The sequence below is a fragment of the Parasteatoda tepidariorum genome, chromosome 3 (genome assembly GCF_043381705.1).
Source record: "Parasteatoda tepidariorum isolate YZ-2023 chromosome 3, CAS_Ptep_4.0, whole genome shotgun sequence".
NCBI lineage: Eukaryota > Metazoa > Arthropoda > Arachnida > Araneae > Theridiidae > Parasteatoda > Parasteatoda tepidariorum.
In genome coordinates, this window is record NC_092206.1 from 74,288,874 (window position 1) to 74,303,403 (window position 14,530).

The 14,530-nt window shown below is 28.9% G+C and overlaps 1 protein-coding gene across 1 annotated transcript in view; it reads right to left on the reverse strand.

The window, feature by feature from the left end:
- Positions 1-6,800, reverse strand: part of LOC107446119 (uncharacterized) — a 12,781-nt gene extending 5,981 nt beyond the window's left edge. Inside the window, exon 1 of the mRNA XM_043042069.2 lies at positions 5,260-6,800. Within this exon, the coding sequence (XP_042898003.1) occupies positions 5,260-6,340 (1,081 nt within the window). The 5' untranslated portion in view covers positions 6,341-6,800. The remainder of the gene's footprint in view (positions 1-5,259) is intronic.
- Positions 6,801-14,530: the final 7,730 nt, after the last annotated feature.

The window sequence follows — 14,530 nt, forward strand, 5'->3', positions numbered from 1 at the left end:
CTTTCAGGTTATATCATTAAATTTAGTAAAACTATTTCTCAGGCATTAGGTTTTAACTCTAATAAGAAGATACATATTTTTTTCTGTTTATTTACAAATATTTTTCAGATGTGTTTTGGATGTTCCTTCTTAAAAAAAAAGAGATACCATCTTGTTTTCGGTTGTATAAGAAAGGATATCAAACATTTTTCTTTTTTAAATTTAATAAGGCACATTAAAGAAGGAACGTTACAATGCTACACGCTACATTAAAGACGTCTCCAGAGTAACTGAATGACGGTTCATATAGAAATCGCAGGTATGCGTCTCATACAACAACGCCCCCTATAGTTCGTTGCGATCGCGAAGAAAACAAGTGTTCAAGACACCAGAATCTGTTCGGTTGTAAGAGAAAACAATATAGATTTTCAGGAAAACACCAAGTTTCAATAAACATGATATAATGATCTATAGCGGCAGTTCCCAAATGGTGTTCTTCGGAAACTTAAAGTTCCATGGGTGGATCACAGGGATTCCAAGAGTTTAAAGCTGCCATTATTATTTATTTCCAAGCAATAAACCATTATTCATTTGACATTCTGGTTATTGTTATGAAATTATTTCAGTAAAAAAAAAAAAAAAAGAATTAGCAAAAAAAAATTCTTCCATTAACAATATATTGAGAAAAAAATATATGAAAAGGATATGCATTCATAAAATATTATTATTTCTGAATGAACTTTTCAATTCAATGTAAAGTTAAATCCTAGAAAAAAGAATTATGTTTCTCTGATAGTTTATAACAGTTTTTCTTCCTTTCGAAATCTATAATTCAACACACTTTATTCATTTTCAGCTTATGCGTACACCAAAAACAAATTTAAAACAAGTCTAAATTCATCTCTGGACCTGCGAATTAAATTGTTTGACATGAAACCTCTAATTTCAAGTCTTATTGATAAAATAATGACTGAATAAATATCATTCTTCACCTTAAATCCAATTAAAATAATTTATATATTTTTTGTTAGTTTAGATACGTTAGTTTTGTTAGTTTAGATGCCCACGAAGCGGGCATCTCACTCCTTTATCTGATATTCTCATGTGTGGCTGGGACTATTGGCATAGGCATAAAAGATCAGAGTGTTGGCTGTGTAGCCTCCGTAAATTGCAGTCAGATCTGAGTTTAATTAAAATGAAAAGTATTAACTGGAATAAGAGGGTGTAGATGTAGAATAAATTGAGCATTATCTGTTATTTGATATAAAAATAGAAGATGAAAGTCATGTTTATCTATTATGGGCCACAATTAGGTATATATCTAGGGGTGGTGTACCCCCGAGGCAAGAACAGTGGCGGATCCAGCGGAGGGGGGGGAATATAGGAATCATGCCCCCCCCCCCCAAATTTAAAAATTTTTTTTTATAGTTTACAAAACAAATAAAATATTTTAAAAATTATTTTCTAAAAAACGCGTTACATTTATTATTTAAAGATTTTGAATACTTGAATTATTTATGTATTGCTCTATTGTTCATTATGAAAAAAATAAATGCGAAGACTAGCATTAAAAACCACAGTTTTTTTTTCTTCAAAAAAAAAAGTTTTTATAAAAAAATAAATTTTTTTTTTTGGGGGGGGGGGATCTGAGTCTATGACTCGCGCCCCCCAGGAAAAATTTCTGGATCCACCCCTGGGCAAGAATCACCTTTGTGCTGGTCTATGGAATCGAACCACCTTCTTTATATGTGACTTGTCTTGTCAGATTTCATCAGCGTTTTTGTTCCTCCTTCCATAAATATTAATATGTGACTTTAAATGTGTTTACTTTTTACCTTCATTTTGTTTCAAAAAGGATTCTTAAAATATATATATTTAAGAACGATTTTTATATAACTTTCTGCATATCTTTTAATTAAAAATTACTTTAATGTTAGCAGAGCATAAATTCTATACCCATTGGCGTAGTGTGAAATAAACGTTTGACGGGGCACGCTTTTTTCCCCTTCTTTTGTTTATTCTTTTTTATTTATTTTTTGAAATATCTATATTAAAATTAATACTCTAAAGGAAATAACAGAGAAAGTTTTATAAATGGCTTTAATTTTAATCGTAATTTTCCGTATTTTATTGAGGAGTTAATATCTATTATATTGGCGATAATTAAAAACTTTCATGAAACATGACGCATTCTATAATGTATTCAGGCCATACAGTGAAACCATGGCCAGTCTAAATTTTTCACGCTTCATTTTCTTGTAATTGCCAGAAAAAAAGCCATGGCAAAATTTCTCATTTAAAACCACTTCCATTCAAGGTGAAGATTGATATACTAGCCTATTTCAAGGGATGGTATAATGAAAATTCGATTTTTCTCCGTTTCCAAGTGTATTTTTAAGTAATATCATATGTAAAAAAAAATTTATTGCTTTTTTGAATTTTTCAGGGGGCTGTTCAGACATTTTGTGAAAGGTCCGTTTTTGTAAAATTGTGAAAAAATTACTCGTAATTTTTGAATATAAAATAAACGTTAAGTCACATTCTTTCAACCAGGGTCCTGCTTTTATGAATTTGTGCAAATTTGGTCCGGTTATTGCAAAAAATTTTTCAAGGAGGTTTTAAATTGTAAAGAGATACGAGATTGTGCTCAGCACTGTAAAATTATAATTAAAAAAAATTTAATTTTCAAAAATATGCAGCAATTGCTGCTTCTAAATTAGAGATGCAACATGCAAATATTTGGTATTTAGCCTATACTGCTGAACGCAGAATATTCATTTCGAACGAATAATGGAAGAAGCGTCTGCCGAAGACAAAACTTAATTCGTTTACATCCATCTTTATTGTTTTCCCCCCTGAGAAGGGTTTATTCGATTTATAAAACAATAATGAAGATAAACAAATTTGTGAAGGGTCCGTTTAAAAGAAAAATCATTTTGTTTTCAAGTTAAAATATTTTGTGAAGGGTCCGTTTTTATGAAAAGATATTTTGTGAAGGGTCCGTTAATGGACCCAAATTTCTTCTAAACAGACCTCTGTTTTTATTCCTAGATTTTTTTTATATTTACTTTTGAAGAAAATATTAAGAAATTGTTTTTATAAGAATTATGTTTCATTTAAAATTTCAAACATATAGTTGACTTGTGATTAAAAATTAGTACAAAATCAAATACGATCCAAATTATCACGAAATATATTTTCAATGAAAGAGTAGGACAAAAATAAAATTAGTCCAGGCTTGTAATTAGCGATATAATCGCTTTACTCACAGTGTCCAAAACGTAAAAAATGTTTTTACAGGATTTAGTTCGTTTTTAATTATTACCAGAAAGATAATGAGAAAATCAGATCCATCATAATAAACTGTATTTATAATTTAACAGTGAATTCCTAGGTAAGTAATTCCCTTATAGTGTAATAGAATAACATTTTTACTAGGTGTTTATGCAATAATGTGCCAGTTTTTAAAAAAATATTTTTTAGTGTAATCCGTTTTTTTTACTCCCGTGCTAAGTTTTCAAAAGTTTTTTTGATAATCAAATAAAATAGTTCCGAGCACATCCTATTGAAACATAACGAAAATTCGTACGCTAGATTTCAAATTCACCAATAATGAAAAAAGATATTTTATATGAAATGGTTAAAATTTATAAGAATATTAAACATCAGTATTCTCTCAAATTATACATAAAAATTTATGCTCGGTTCGAATCAGAACACAAATTTAGAGTTCCAAACAAGCTGGAAGTTGTTTAATGCCTATAAGACAAAAAAAGTTAAAACGATACTAAAAACTTTGACAGTTACAAAAAGTAAATAGTTTGTTTAAAATTAATTACACTATATAGAAAATAGTTTTAATTTAGAAAAATATATCGAGCATAAATAAAATAAATAACTACTAACCACTATTATAAATTATTGCTGAAATCATTGAGTTTAAACGAAATAACTAAAAAAAATCATGAAGTGATTTTTAAGATACCATTTACATATAGGTGTTAAATATGGAATTATTTCGTTTAACTATCGAATGTTATTTATTTTTTATTAAATAAAAAATAAGTTTTTGGTGTTTCAAAAAAAGTAATACATAAAAAAAAAATTCTGAAAAATTATTGAGGGGGCACGTGTTCCCCCCCCAACGCTACGCCTATGTCTACACCTATTAAAAGCCAGGTCACCTCATTAGGAGGTGAACACTTTATCCACTGCGTCTCTTTGATGATACATTGAAATAATTTATCATACAGTATCAGTTCTTTAAGGACCTATTGCCTTTAAAAGCTACTAATAATTTGAATGTGATTTAAATAAGAGAGGGACATTAGTAGTTGGATGGTTAGCATTTTATTCAAATGTACATAATTTTAATCAACAATATGTAGTGGTAGTTAATAGTTTATTTAGAAATATATTCTTGATGCAGTACTTAAGCTACCACTTTTTAAATTAATAAAAGACGGTTATAATTGATCAGCTGAAATTTTTTTTTTAGTTCATTTTTAGAATTACTAATCCAAAAAAAAATAGATGCCGTTTTAGTTTACTGATTTATAAAATAAAAAAAATATGTAATCTTAGCTTAGCTATTGTATTCTTTGAAGCTGCTTAAAATGAATGTTTCATGAATGAAATGATTAAGCTGAGTAATTAAGAATGTTTTTCTTTAATTTAAATAGCAAAAAATATCTTGACATTGGAAACACATTTTAAACCACTTGTAGAATCGGACATAAGTAATAGAGTAAAAAGATATAGCTATAAGTATAATTCAAACAAGTAAAATTATTTATAATTTATTCTTTTCCATTTATTGTTAAAAAAAATCCCGCTGATAAATTTTACATAAATGCAAATATCAGAAAAGAGTATCATGAAATTATTCTTACCACCACTTTTAAATTTTTCGAAAATGTGCAATCTAGTATAGTCTTTAATGTGATAGTAAAGAAATAAATCTTATTTTTAAAAAAATGTAAGCAAATATAACTAATATTTACCATCTTCTCTGTCGTATGGCAATGATGAATCTTCTGAAAATCTGCGATCTGTTGATGAAGATCTTCTGGGGGATTCGTAAACAATAACTGGACTGTCTCTGCCAGTGGTACTACTAGCAGCTGGACTGCCATCNTTTTTACTACCACTTTAAATATAAAAATAAAATTTTACGCCAAATGCGTAAAAGTTGGCAGGTATGCTAGTATAGTCTTTAATGTGATAGTAAAGAAATAAATCTTATTTTAAAAAATGTAAGCAAATATAACTAATATTTACCATCTTCTCTATCGTATGGCAATGATGAATCTTCTGAAAATCTGCGATCTGTTGATGAAGATCTTCTGGGGGATTCGTAAACAATAACTGGACTGTCTCTGCCAGTGGTACTACTAGCAGCTGGACTGCCATCAAACCTGGCTTCTGGATTTTCGTCAATACCAGAAAATCGCATCTTTTTAGAATAGCTTTCAGTGTCATAGTCATTTTCGCTCCTTACCGAAGCTCGTTTTAGAACAACTCGTGGATTTAGCCTGGAACATGCATTATAGTCTTCTGGTTCTTGCTTAATTTTAACTTTTCCAAAAGATGCTGACTTCTGAGCTGAACCATTATTTTGTTTCGGCAAATTACCAATAATCGACTCAATTCGAATACGCTTCGCAGTAGAAGTAGAAGCAGATGGTGATCTCTCACGTATTTCGAAGCGTTGAGCATTTCTACGAGCATATGATTCGGGTGAAGTTCTGGCGGAACCTCTGTCATCACGAGTTTGAGTAATTACTAATTTTGGACAGTCCCCACGAGAATGCTCAATGTCATGACAAAGGCAACAAAAAAATGACACTCTTTTTTCTCGTTTCTTAGCCCTAAAAGTTAGGGATAACTTCATATTATCAGGTAATCCACTGTTTCTGAAGACACCGAGATCTTCTATTTCTGGTATGTCAAGTTCAAGCAACCAATTACCACTGCGTATTGTAGGAAATTCTTTAGAAACTGGAATAGAACAAATATCGAGAACGGGTTTCAAATCAAAACTTTCCAATTGATTTTGAAGCATTTCTTTAAAATCAGTTTCCGAATCTGGCATCACATCGTGCACCGTTAATTTAGTCGTGAGAGAATGTATAGAAGCTCTTTCATCCGACAAAGGCAGATATTTTAGCTTCAAAAAGTCCTCAACCACAGATTCTTCACTGAAATAAACTCGAAATCCGCCATATTTTCCATCACGCATAACTCCGGTAATAATCGCATTACTACCGTCAACATTTTCCAATATTTCTTTACATCCTCGTATCACCAATTCAACATCCGTATCCTGAAAACGAATAAAAATTCCAACGTCTTCGCCCATTTTGAAAATAAAAATTCTAAATTTAAAGGATTCTAATTTTCTTCCGAAAAAAATCAATGTCACCGAGTCGCTTCTACATTATTTTCCTGCTACGCCCAGAAAAACTTTTAGATAGTACTAGTTGATCCTAACAACGTTATCATCTACAACGCCTTTCACTGCAGCGCTTAAAACGTTATCAGAACGAAGTACGGGAACAAACTGTGGATGAATCGTTCCTATTTTATTTATTTTTGCAAAAACTTCCTATTAGGCTGGCGCTGTTTCTTCTATCTCTTAAAAACAGGCATTGGCTTATTGCCAACAAATCTTATAAATTTCCATCTCCGATTTCAAACAAGTAAACGATTGTGTGAGAATTCTCTAAAATGAGAGTTTGATAGGTGATTTATTACTCATCGATAGAAGTTTTAAAAAATAATTCTCTACGATAAAGTGAAGAAACAATTGCTGAGAAATAATTAAAAGCAAGACCATGTCGTCCTACACTATTGATCTCTGTATAGTTTTAGACATAAATTATTTTCATAAATTATTTTAAAACTTTATTTTAAGAAATTCAGACAACGTTCAATTTCAGGGCAAACGAAATTTAAAAAAACAAGAAGTTTGAATAATTATTTTTAATGACATAAAATTTATCACAGTCATTACATTTTGCATATCTGCCAATGTTTACATCCATTGAAGATAAGTTTACCGATAGTAGTGAAATAACACTCGAATTAACACTTGCATGTCTGCCAAACTTTATAATCTTCAAGTTCTTTCTTAGAGGTAGTGAATGTCAAATGAATGAACATTGTAAATCGGCATTTTATTTACATTTAACGAACAGTTTAAGACCCCATATGATAATCAACGGGTTTTCCTTATCTAATGAGCGAATTATTTAAATGTAGTAGTAATCAAAATAGTTTTAGGTCAAATTTGTTAAACTAAGAATCAAGTTAATCATGCATAAATTTCGCTACCACATTAGATGCAAAAATAAAATCTTTCAGTAAATTCGAAAATTTCAGTCAGGTATAGAGTTGTACAATGAAAATCGTATCACTTGAAACACTTTTATAACAGGGCCAAGCATTAACGCTTAAATGAGTATTGAGTAGTAGATGGGTATTTCCTGCATTTAACTACCACTGCAGTTCTTAAAATGATCGCATGCTCTTGATCTCGGATAAAAATAATATCGATTCACATGTTACTCATAAATTATTTACAGATTGAATCCCCGTGGTGGACAATGAAACAGTCCTTGACATAATGAGGAATTTTTGTCCTTAACATGTTGAATGCCATGGGGGTCACCGGTGACCGGCACTAAGTTTGTTCGTAGCACCACGGGGGTCTCTGGTGACCGGAGAAGCTAAGATTATTAGAAACACATAATTCGTGTAAATTTTTGATTTTTTGATATTATTATAGTTATTAAAGTGGTTTGAAGAAATTAATACAATATAGAACACACAAAAATAGTTTTATTTATATACACAGCGATGCCAACTTGCTCCGGACAGCGAATAAATATTTTCAAGTGGTAGTAAATTAATTGTGATTCTTGTTTTAATAAATTCAATTTAGTAGATTTTTATCCACCGTTATTTCTAAACAATTCGCAGGCTTATATAATTCACCACTTGATAGTATTTATGCCATGCTATAACCTTTCAAAAAGCAAGCAAAAATAGTTAATTATTTGCAAAATTTACTTTGTAGTTATTTACCTTTTTTTTAAAAATTATTTTGGCGTGTCTGGAGCAGTTGGCGTCGCTGGTTACGAATAAATAATTAAAAAGATAAAATGGTGTTTTTTGTGTACATTGTACTTTGCATAATTTGTAGCTAGAAGACATTTTTCCAGAAAGCCTAAAAAGCTGGCAAACACTGCATGTGTGCCTAACCTCGGAAAAAAAAGAAGACTATTTCTTTTTCAAATAAGTCAAAAGTGCTAGCACAAATCTATCGCTAACACGTTGAATGCCATGCTAATTTTACATTGCTTGCCCGTCTGGCTAAACTGTAAGTAACTACAAACTAAATTTGCTAATTTGACAAAATTTGATAGATTTTAAAAGGTTAAGCACGACTTACCTGAAAAAAGTGGTGAATTATCTAAGCCTACGAATTGTTTATAAATAGTGGTGAATTAAAATCTACTAAATTGAATTTATTAAACCAAGAATCACAATTAATAAACTACCACTTGAAAATATTTATTCGCTGTCCGGAGCAAGTTGGCATCTCTGTGTATATAAATAAAACTATTTTAGTGTGTTCTATATTGCATTAATTTCTTCATACCATTTTAGTAACGATAATAATATAAAAATATTAAAAATTTACTCGAATTACGTGTTTCAAATAATTTTGACTTCGCCGGTCACCGGTGATCCCCCGTGGAGCTACGAACAAACTCAGTGCCGGCCACCGGTGACCCCCATGGCATTCAACATGTTAATAGCATTTATTTAGAAAATTAGGAAGCCCCTCCCCCTGCTTGCTCCGCTCGCCATCTCCCGTAATTGCTTCTCTTTAATCATGTTTATTTCTACTTCAACATAAATATTTTCCTCAAAGATTTGAACATTTTGGTTTCAAAAAGTACAATAATTGTAACTTTATGTAAGAATATTTTGTTACTGTGCTAATCGTAACGAAATAGACCTAGATTTGAAAGATAATCATTTGTATTTGAGAAAAAAATTACCAAAGGAATACAGATTGTGAGAAGAGGAAATAAATTCAAGGTAATTTTATTCGTTGAAGAGGCTAATAATAATTCAAATAAGACACGGTTTTAATCGCTATTTATAAATTTTTTGGCCTAGTTTTGTTTTTAAATTTCACTATGAGGACTAAGATTTATAACTGGAAATATTTAATCTTTCTCTTTCTCGCTTTTGCTACTTTTGATCGACATCCACTTGAGTGCGAGCTCAGAAAATACTGAAATAAGGATGTAGTAATAATTTTTCTTCTCAATATTCAATGTAATATTTAATTATTTCGATGTAATAATGATTTCTTCGTAACATATATTTTCAGCGACAACGCTGTCAAAAAATACAAAAAAGCACTTAAATTTGTAATAAATTTCTAACAAATATGAATATCGAGAAGAAAAAAAAACTCGTTAAATTTATGTTACAAAATGGTCCTTTTTGGTTATGATTAAGTTTCGTTATGATTAAACACACCATTACTCTATTGTATTCATTTCTATAAAATAATTTTTAATTAAATTTTAAAAAAAAACCGAAGTATTAAACAGGTGAGCATAAACTTTGCTACCACTTTAACTATAAAAATAAAACCATGCGGAAATTTGTAAAATCTCTCAGCTTTGGACCTGTAAATATTGTAAATAATTTTTAAATTTTTTATTTTCTCTTGTACAATTTACTTATTTATATAGCTTTGCTTAATTTCAATTTTCAATGAAGATGAAGAGGCATATAGACCCCCGGGCTAGGTACCTCGAAATTTTTTTTATATGCAATCATGCAGTCAGACAGCTTTGGACATGGGGATCGCAGGAGTCCAAATTTTGAGCGGGACGAATTTAAAATAAATCGATAAATTTCACACATAAAAAATTCTTGTGTCTGCAATATATATTTGAAAAAGGATTATTTTATCTCTTTCACGTTCTTAACTTTGATGAGTTTAAATCAATGATGATTCATAAAAACTTTCTTTATTTGTATAAAATATATTGGTATACTTAGAGAATTCTAATTATTGAGGGGGACATATATCAACTGTCCCCCTCGGCCAAAGACACCTATGACTTTGGGACATACATGATTACTTTAAAGATGCATAAGTGCAGGTTATTACTAGTATATACTTTTCAATTGACTTCATACTTGCACATTAAGCTTTAAAATTAATGCAATTTTTTTCTAAGAAATATATGAACCTAAAATTTTCTTAAAATACAAAACGTCATATACTTCTACATTTTCAACCAATAAATTTTTCAAAAAAAAAAAAAAAAANTCTTCTTACTACTTGTTATTTGAATCTCCGAAACTTTAAAACAATATTATGTAAGTTCTCTACAATTTTTTTACATAATTTGCAATTAGTAACAAACATGTTGACACTGTCATTTAACTAAAATTACGAATTTTGAAATTAATATGATTTTTTAAAAGGCAAGCGAAGCTTAAGTGTTCCTTCACTGGTTAGTTTACCCAATTTTAAAAACTTAACAATAAAAATATAAACGAAGATACTAGTTATGTAAAAAATATCTTTATATCGTCTTGAACCAAACTCTTGTGACTTCAACAACGATTATCTGAAATTTTATTGATATTTTAAATGTCACTGCAAAGAGTATAAAGATGCCGAACGTAAAGAGCAGTCGAATACGTAGACGAAATTTTTAAGTGTCTTAAAATATCTCAGTATCTTATATATCGTTCTAATATCTTACGATTCACAGAACTATTCAACCAATTATTTCATTATATTTTTACTTTTTTATATTACTAAGAAAATTTTTTTTCCTATTGTATTCTAATCTATTTTGTTTAATTTTTATTAGTTCTTAAGAATGTTTTTTTTATATACTAATATTCTTTCTAAATAATTGTTATCGTTTTTTACGAGACTCAAAACTATAGCTAAATAGATAATAAGAATTTAAGAGCAATTTGTTATATTAAAATTACTCATAGCAAAATATCTGACTGATCGGATTAAATAAGAGCATCCTTTTTATCTAAGAATGAGCAAACAAATTATTTATTTATTTACTTTATTATTTCTTATTTGTTTTATTTGTGAAAAGTGAATAAATATTAATGCAGCTCAAAAAATCACAACTGTTTGCTTTGTTTTTTAAATGAACAAATTTGAAACGCAATTTTATTTTGACGTTTATTTACTTTTGTTAAAATTATTTTTCAACTTTCGCGCAATTCACAAGATAGTATCATAGTTTAATTTGTCATCACGAAAAATGCCTTATTTTGTTAAAACAACGAACACTAAAAATGAAAAAGTGCAAAAAGATTCGATTCCAAAGCCGTGCTATTTTTAGAATAATTATCTGATTTGAAATATGTGATAAAAAAGTCCGCAAATTTTGATCCTATTTTGATAAAAAAANAAAAAAAAAAAAAAAAGAAGCAGCGAAAGGGTTAATGTACTTTTAACAGAAGTTATGAATACGAATTTTTCCTATATTTCGTCATAAGAGGATCAAAATAATATTGTTCCAAGGAACCTTCTCAATAAATTCGTTATTTCCAGAGAATTGAAATCTGTTTGAATAAAATATGTTATTGCTTGAAAACTAAAACATGGAATAATTTAAATATTATTTATTTAAGCTTATTCCATTAATTAGTTGATAGCGCTGTTAAGGATAAGAATATGCACTGGAAGCCTCATTTACTATTAAACTATGGATGCATTAAATCATATCGCTTGAATAATTTATTTTACACATATTAGTTAACAATTTTAGACAAATATGGGTGTCAGAATAAATTTTATCAAAGTATGTCTATAGAACACCCTAAAATATGTCTGAAATAAATTTTGAATCGCTTTCTAAACAATCTTTCGAATTGCTTGAATGACATTTTCACGCAATTTCGAGTAGTACGGAAACGTTGACTTGTTTGAAATAATTGCTCTTGTAACTATTTAACTTTTATTCTCGGTGCTAGGCATATATGGCAACGTTACTTTTAAAAAGTAACGAGTAAAAGTACAAGTATTTTTAAGAAAAGTAACGAGTAAAAAGTAAAAAGTTCTTATTTTAAAAAGTAACGAGTAAAAAGTACAAGTAAAAGTACAAGTACTAAACAAAAAAAGTAACGATTTAAAAGTACATTTCTAGGAAATCGAAATATCAAAGTAACCTAAAATTTTATTGAATAATATTCTTATGTTCTTTAATGTTTTTGCAAAATTGTTATTTATTTAATTATTTTTAATTTCGAAAGGTATGGACATTAATTTATTTTTAAATTCGGAAGAATATTATAATATAATTTTATAATATAATCGTATAATATAATTTCAAAATCAAATATAATTTTAAAATCAAACTTTTTATGGATTTGTATTAAAAAGAAATTTTCAAGGTCAAGGTATTTAAGCACGAAGTTAGCTGTGAATGCATATATATTGCACATTAATTTTATAAATTAAAAAAACATAAGCATTTCTTTTTAATTTAAATTTTTTTTGGAAAGCTTACCGAGTTTTAGAAAAAAGTAACGATTTAATTCGACATTTCCGTTACAAATACTTGTACTTTTTTCCTAAAAAAGTAACGAAAGTACAAGTAAAAGTACTAAATTTAAAAAGTAACGAAGTACAAGTAAAAGTACGTACTTTTTACTTGTGCCGGTGGAACAAGTAACGAAAGTAAAAGTACTGCCATATATGGTACTAGGTGCTAGGGGACATTCCATTTTCTCATTCGACTTTTTAAATTTCAATTGTAAATGTTTTTTTTGTTGCTTTTTTTTGTTTTTTTTTGACATCCTTAAAAATTCTTTTAAGGCTAGCAGTAAAAAAATTGTACTGCATTGATTTTTTTTAGGAAGTTGCAACCAATTATAATATTTTTAAATTTAAGGACCTATGCCATAATCTTTAAGACTTGTTTTAATTTAATATAATGTGTTACTAAATGAATGATCCCAAGAAACTAAGGCAAAAAGATAAGACTTCATTTATTTCAAGACTTCATTATGTTTTTAGTATATTCAAAAATTGACACCCCAAGTCATTCACTCCTGTCGATTCTTGAGAATGGGTGCTTATTTTTGAGAGCTCGAAACATGTCAACATTTATTTTCCTTTTCACATTTTATGAAAGCCAGGGAAATTTTTATAATCAATTATACTGTGTTACATTTGGATTTTAATTATTTTTATTAGAATTTTACGCTCTTAGAAGTAGACATCTGCACTTCAAATATTTTAACAGGGTTCAGTAGTTCTTAGAAAAGTTACAGAACCGTAGCATCAATATTTTAATCATGAAGTGTCTTCCTTAACTTTAAAATTAAAATTTTGAAGCCAAGTAATTGGAGTTAATCAAATTTAACATTGTGGTAAATGTTAACGTTAAAAAAAAAATTATCTATTTAGTTTTGCTTCCACAATTTCAGTACCTGAAAGACGTTACAAACTCTGCACAAAAGGAGAGTATCTTATCAGATATATGTATAGTGTTGGCGAGAATCGCAAAAAAAGTTTGTAAATTAAGAAATAAGTGAAAATCCGATCATAGGAATGAAAGTTATTCAGGATGATATTTTTTTTTAATTTCCGTACTGTACGTTTCTCAATCAGTGGTAATGCTGAAAGCCAGACTATAATAAATAATATTAAAATTACTTTTTTTAAAAAAAAGTATGCATGCTATATAAAAAATATTAAAAAACAGCATGCAATTTTGTGTTCCATTAATAGATTTGATTGAAGGTCTTATTATAAAAAATATAAAAAAATTAAACTTTAGGGAAAATTTAGAACTGGTGTTAAATTTATTGAATAATATGATTAATCATAAAGTTAGTTTCTATTAATTTCTAGAGTTTAAAGTTCTTTTTAAAAAATTCATGTCCAACAGTTTTTTTTAAATTCTTTTTTTACTATGTTTGTGTATATGTTCCTCAAAATATTTCGAGGTAGTTGCAATTGTGTTCATGCTTTTTTCAGTAGCTGATATTTGCTTAAAGCGAGCAACCTTTGCCACCACTTTTTTTTCTGAAGTAGTAAAAGCGTTGAAGTTACCCTGATGACGGATAAATATTTTTTAGTAATAGTCTTTGAATTTATGATTCTTGGTTTAAGAAATTTATTTTATAGGGTTTTTAACCACCACTATTTCTAAATAATTCAAAGGCTTATGTGAAATGCTTCTTTGTTAGAGTTGCATACTCCACTTTTTCTCACAATTCTCACAGAAACAGATGTTAATCGACAAATTTTCTCTATCACCAATATACAAAGTATCCCGGTCAGCATGGGTGAAAGCCCTTATATAGCAAGACGGAAACGAGAAAAACCTGGTACGTAAAACATTTCATTCCAGCATTTTTTTCGAAAAAAATGAAATATCTGTAACTATCAAGATTTCTTTTATAATTCTGGCATATATATAAAACTGCTTCTTTTCCAAGATAAAGTAGATATTGTTGAAAAATT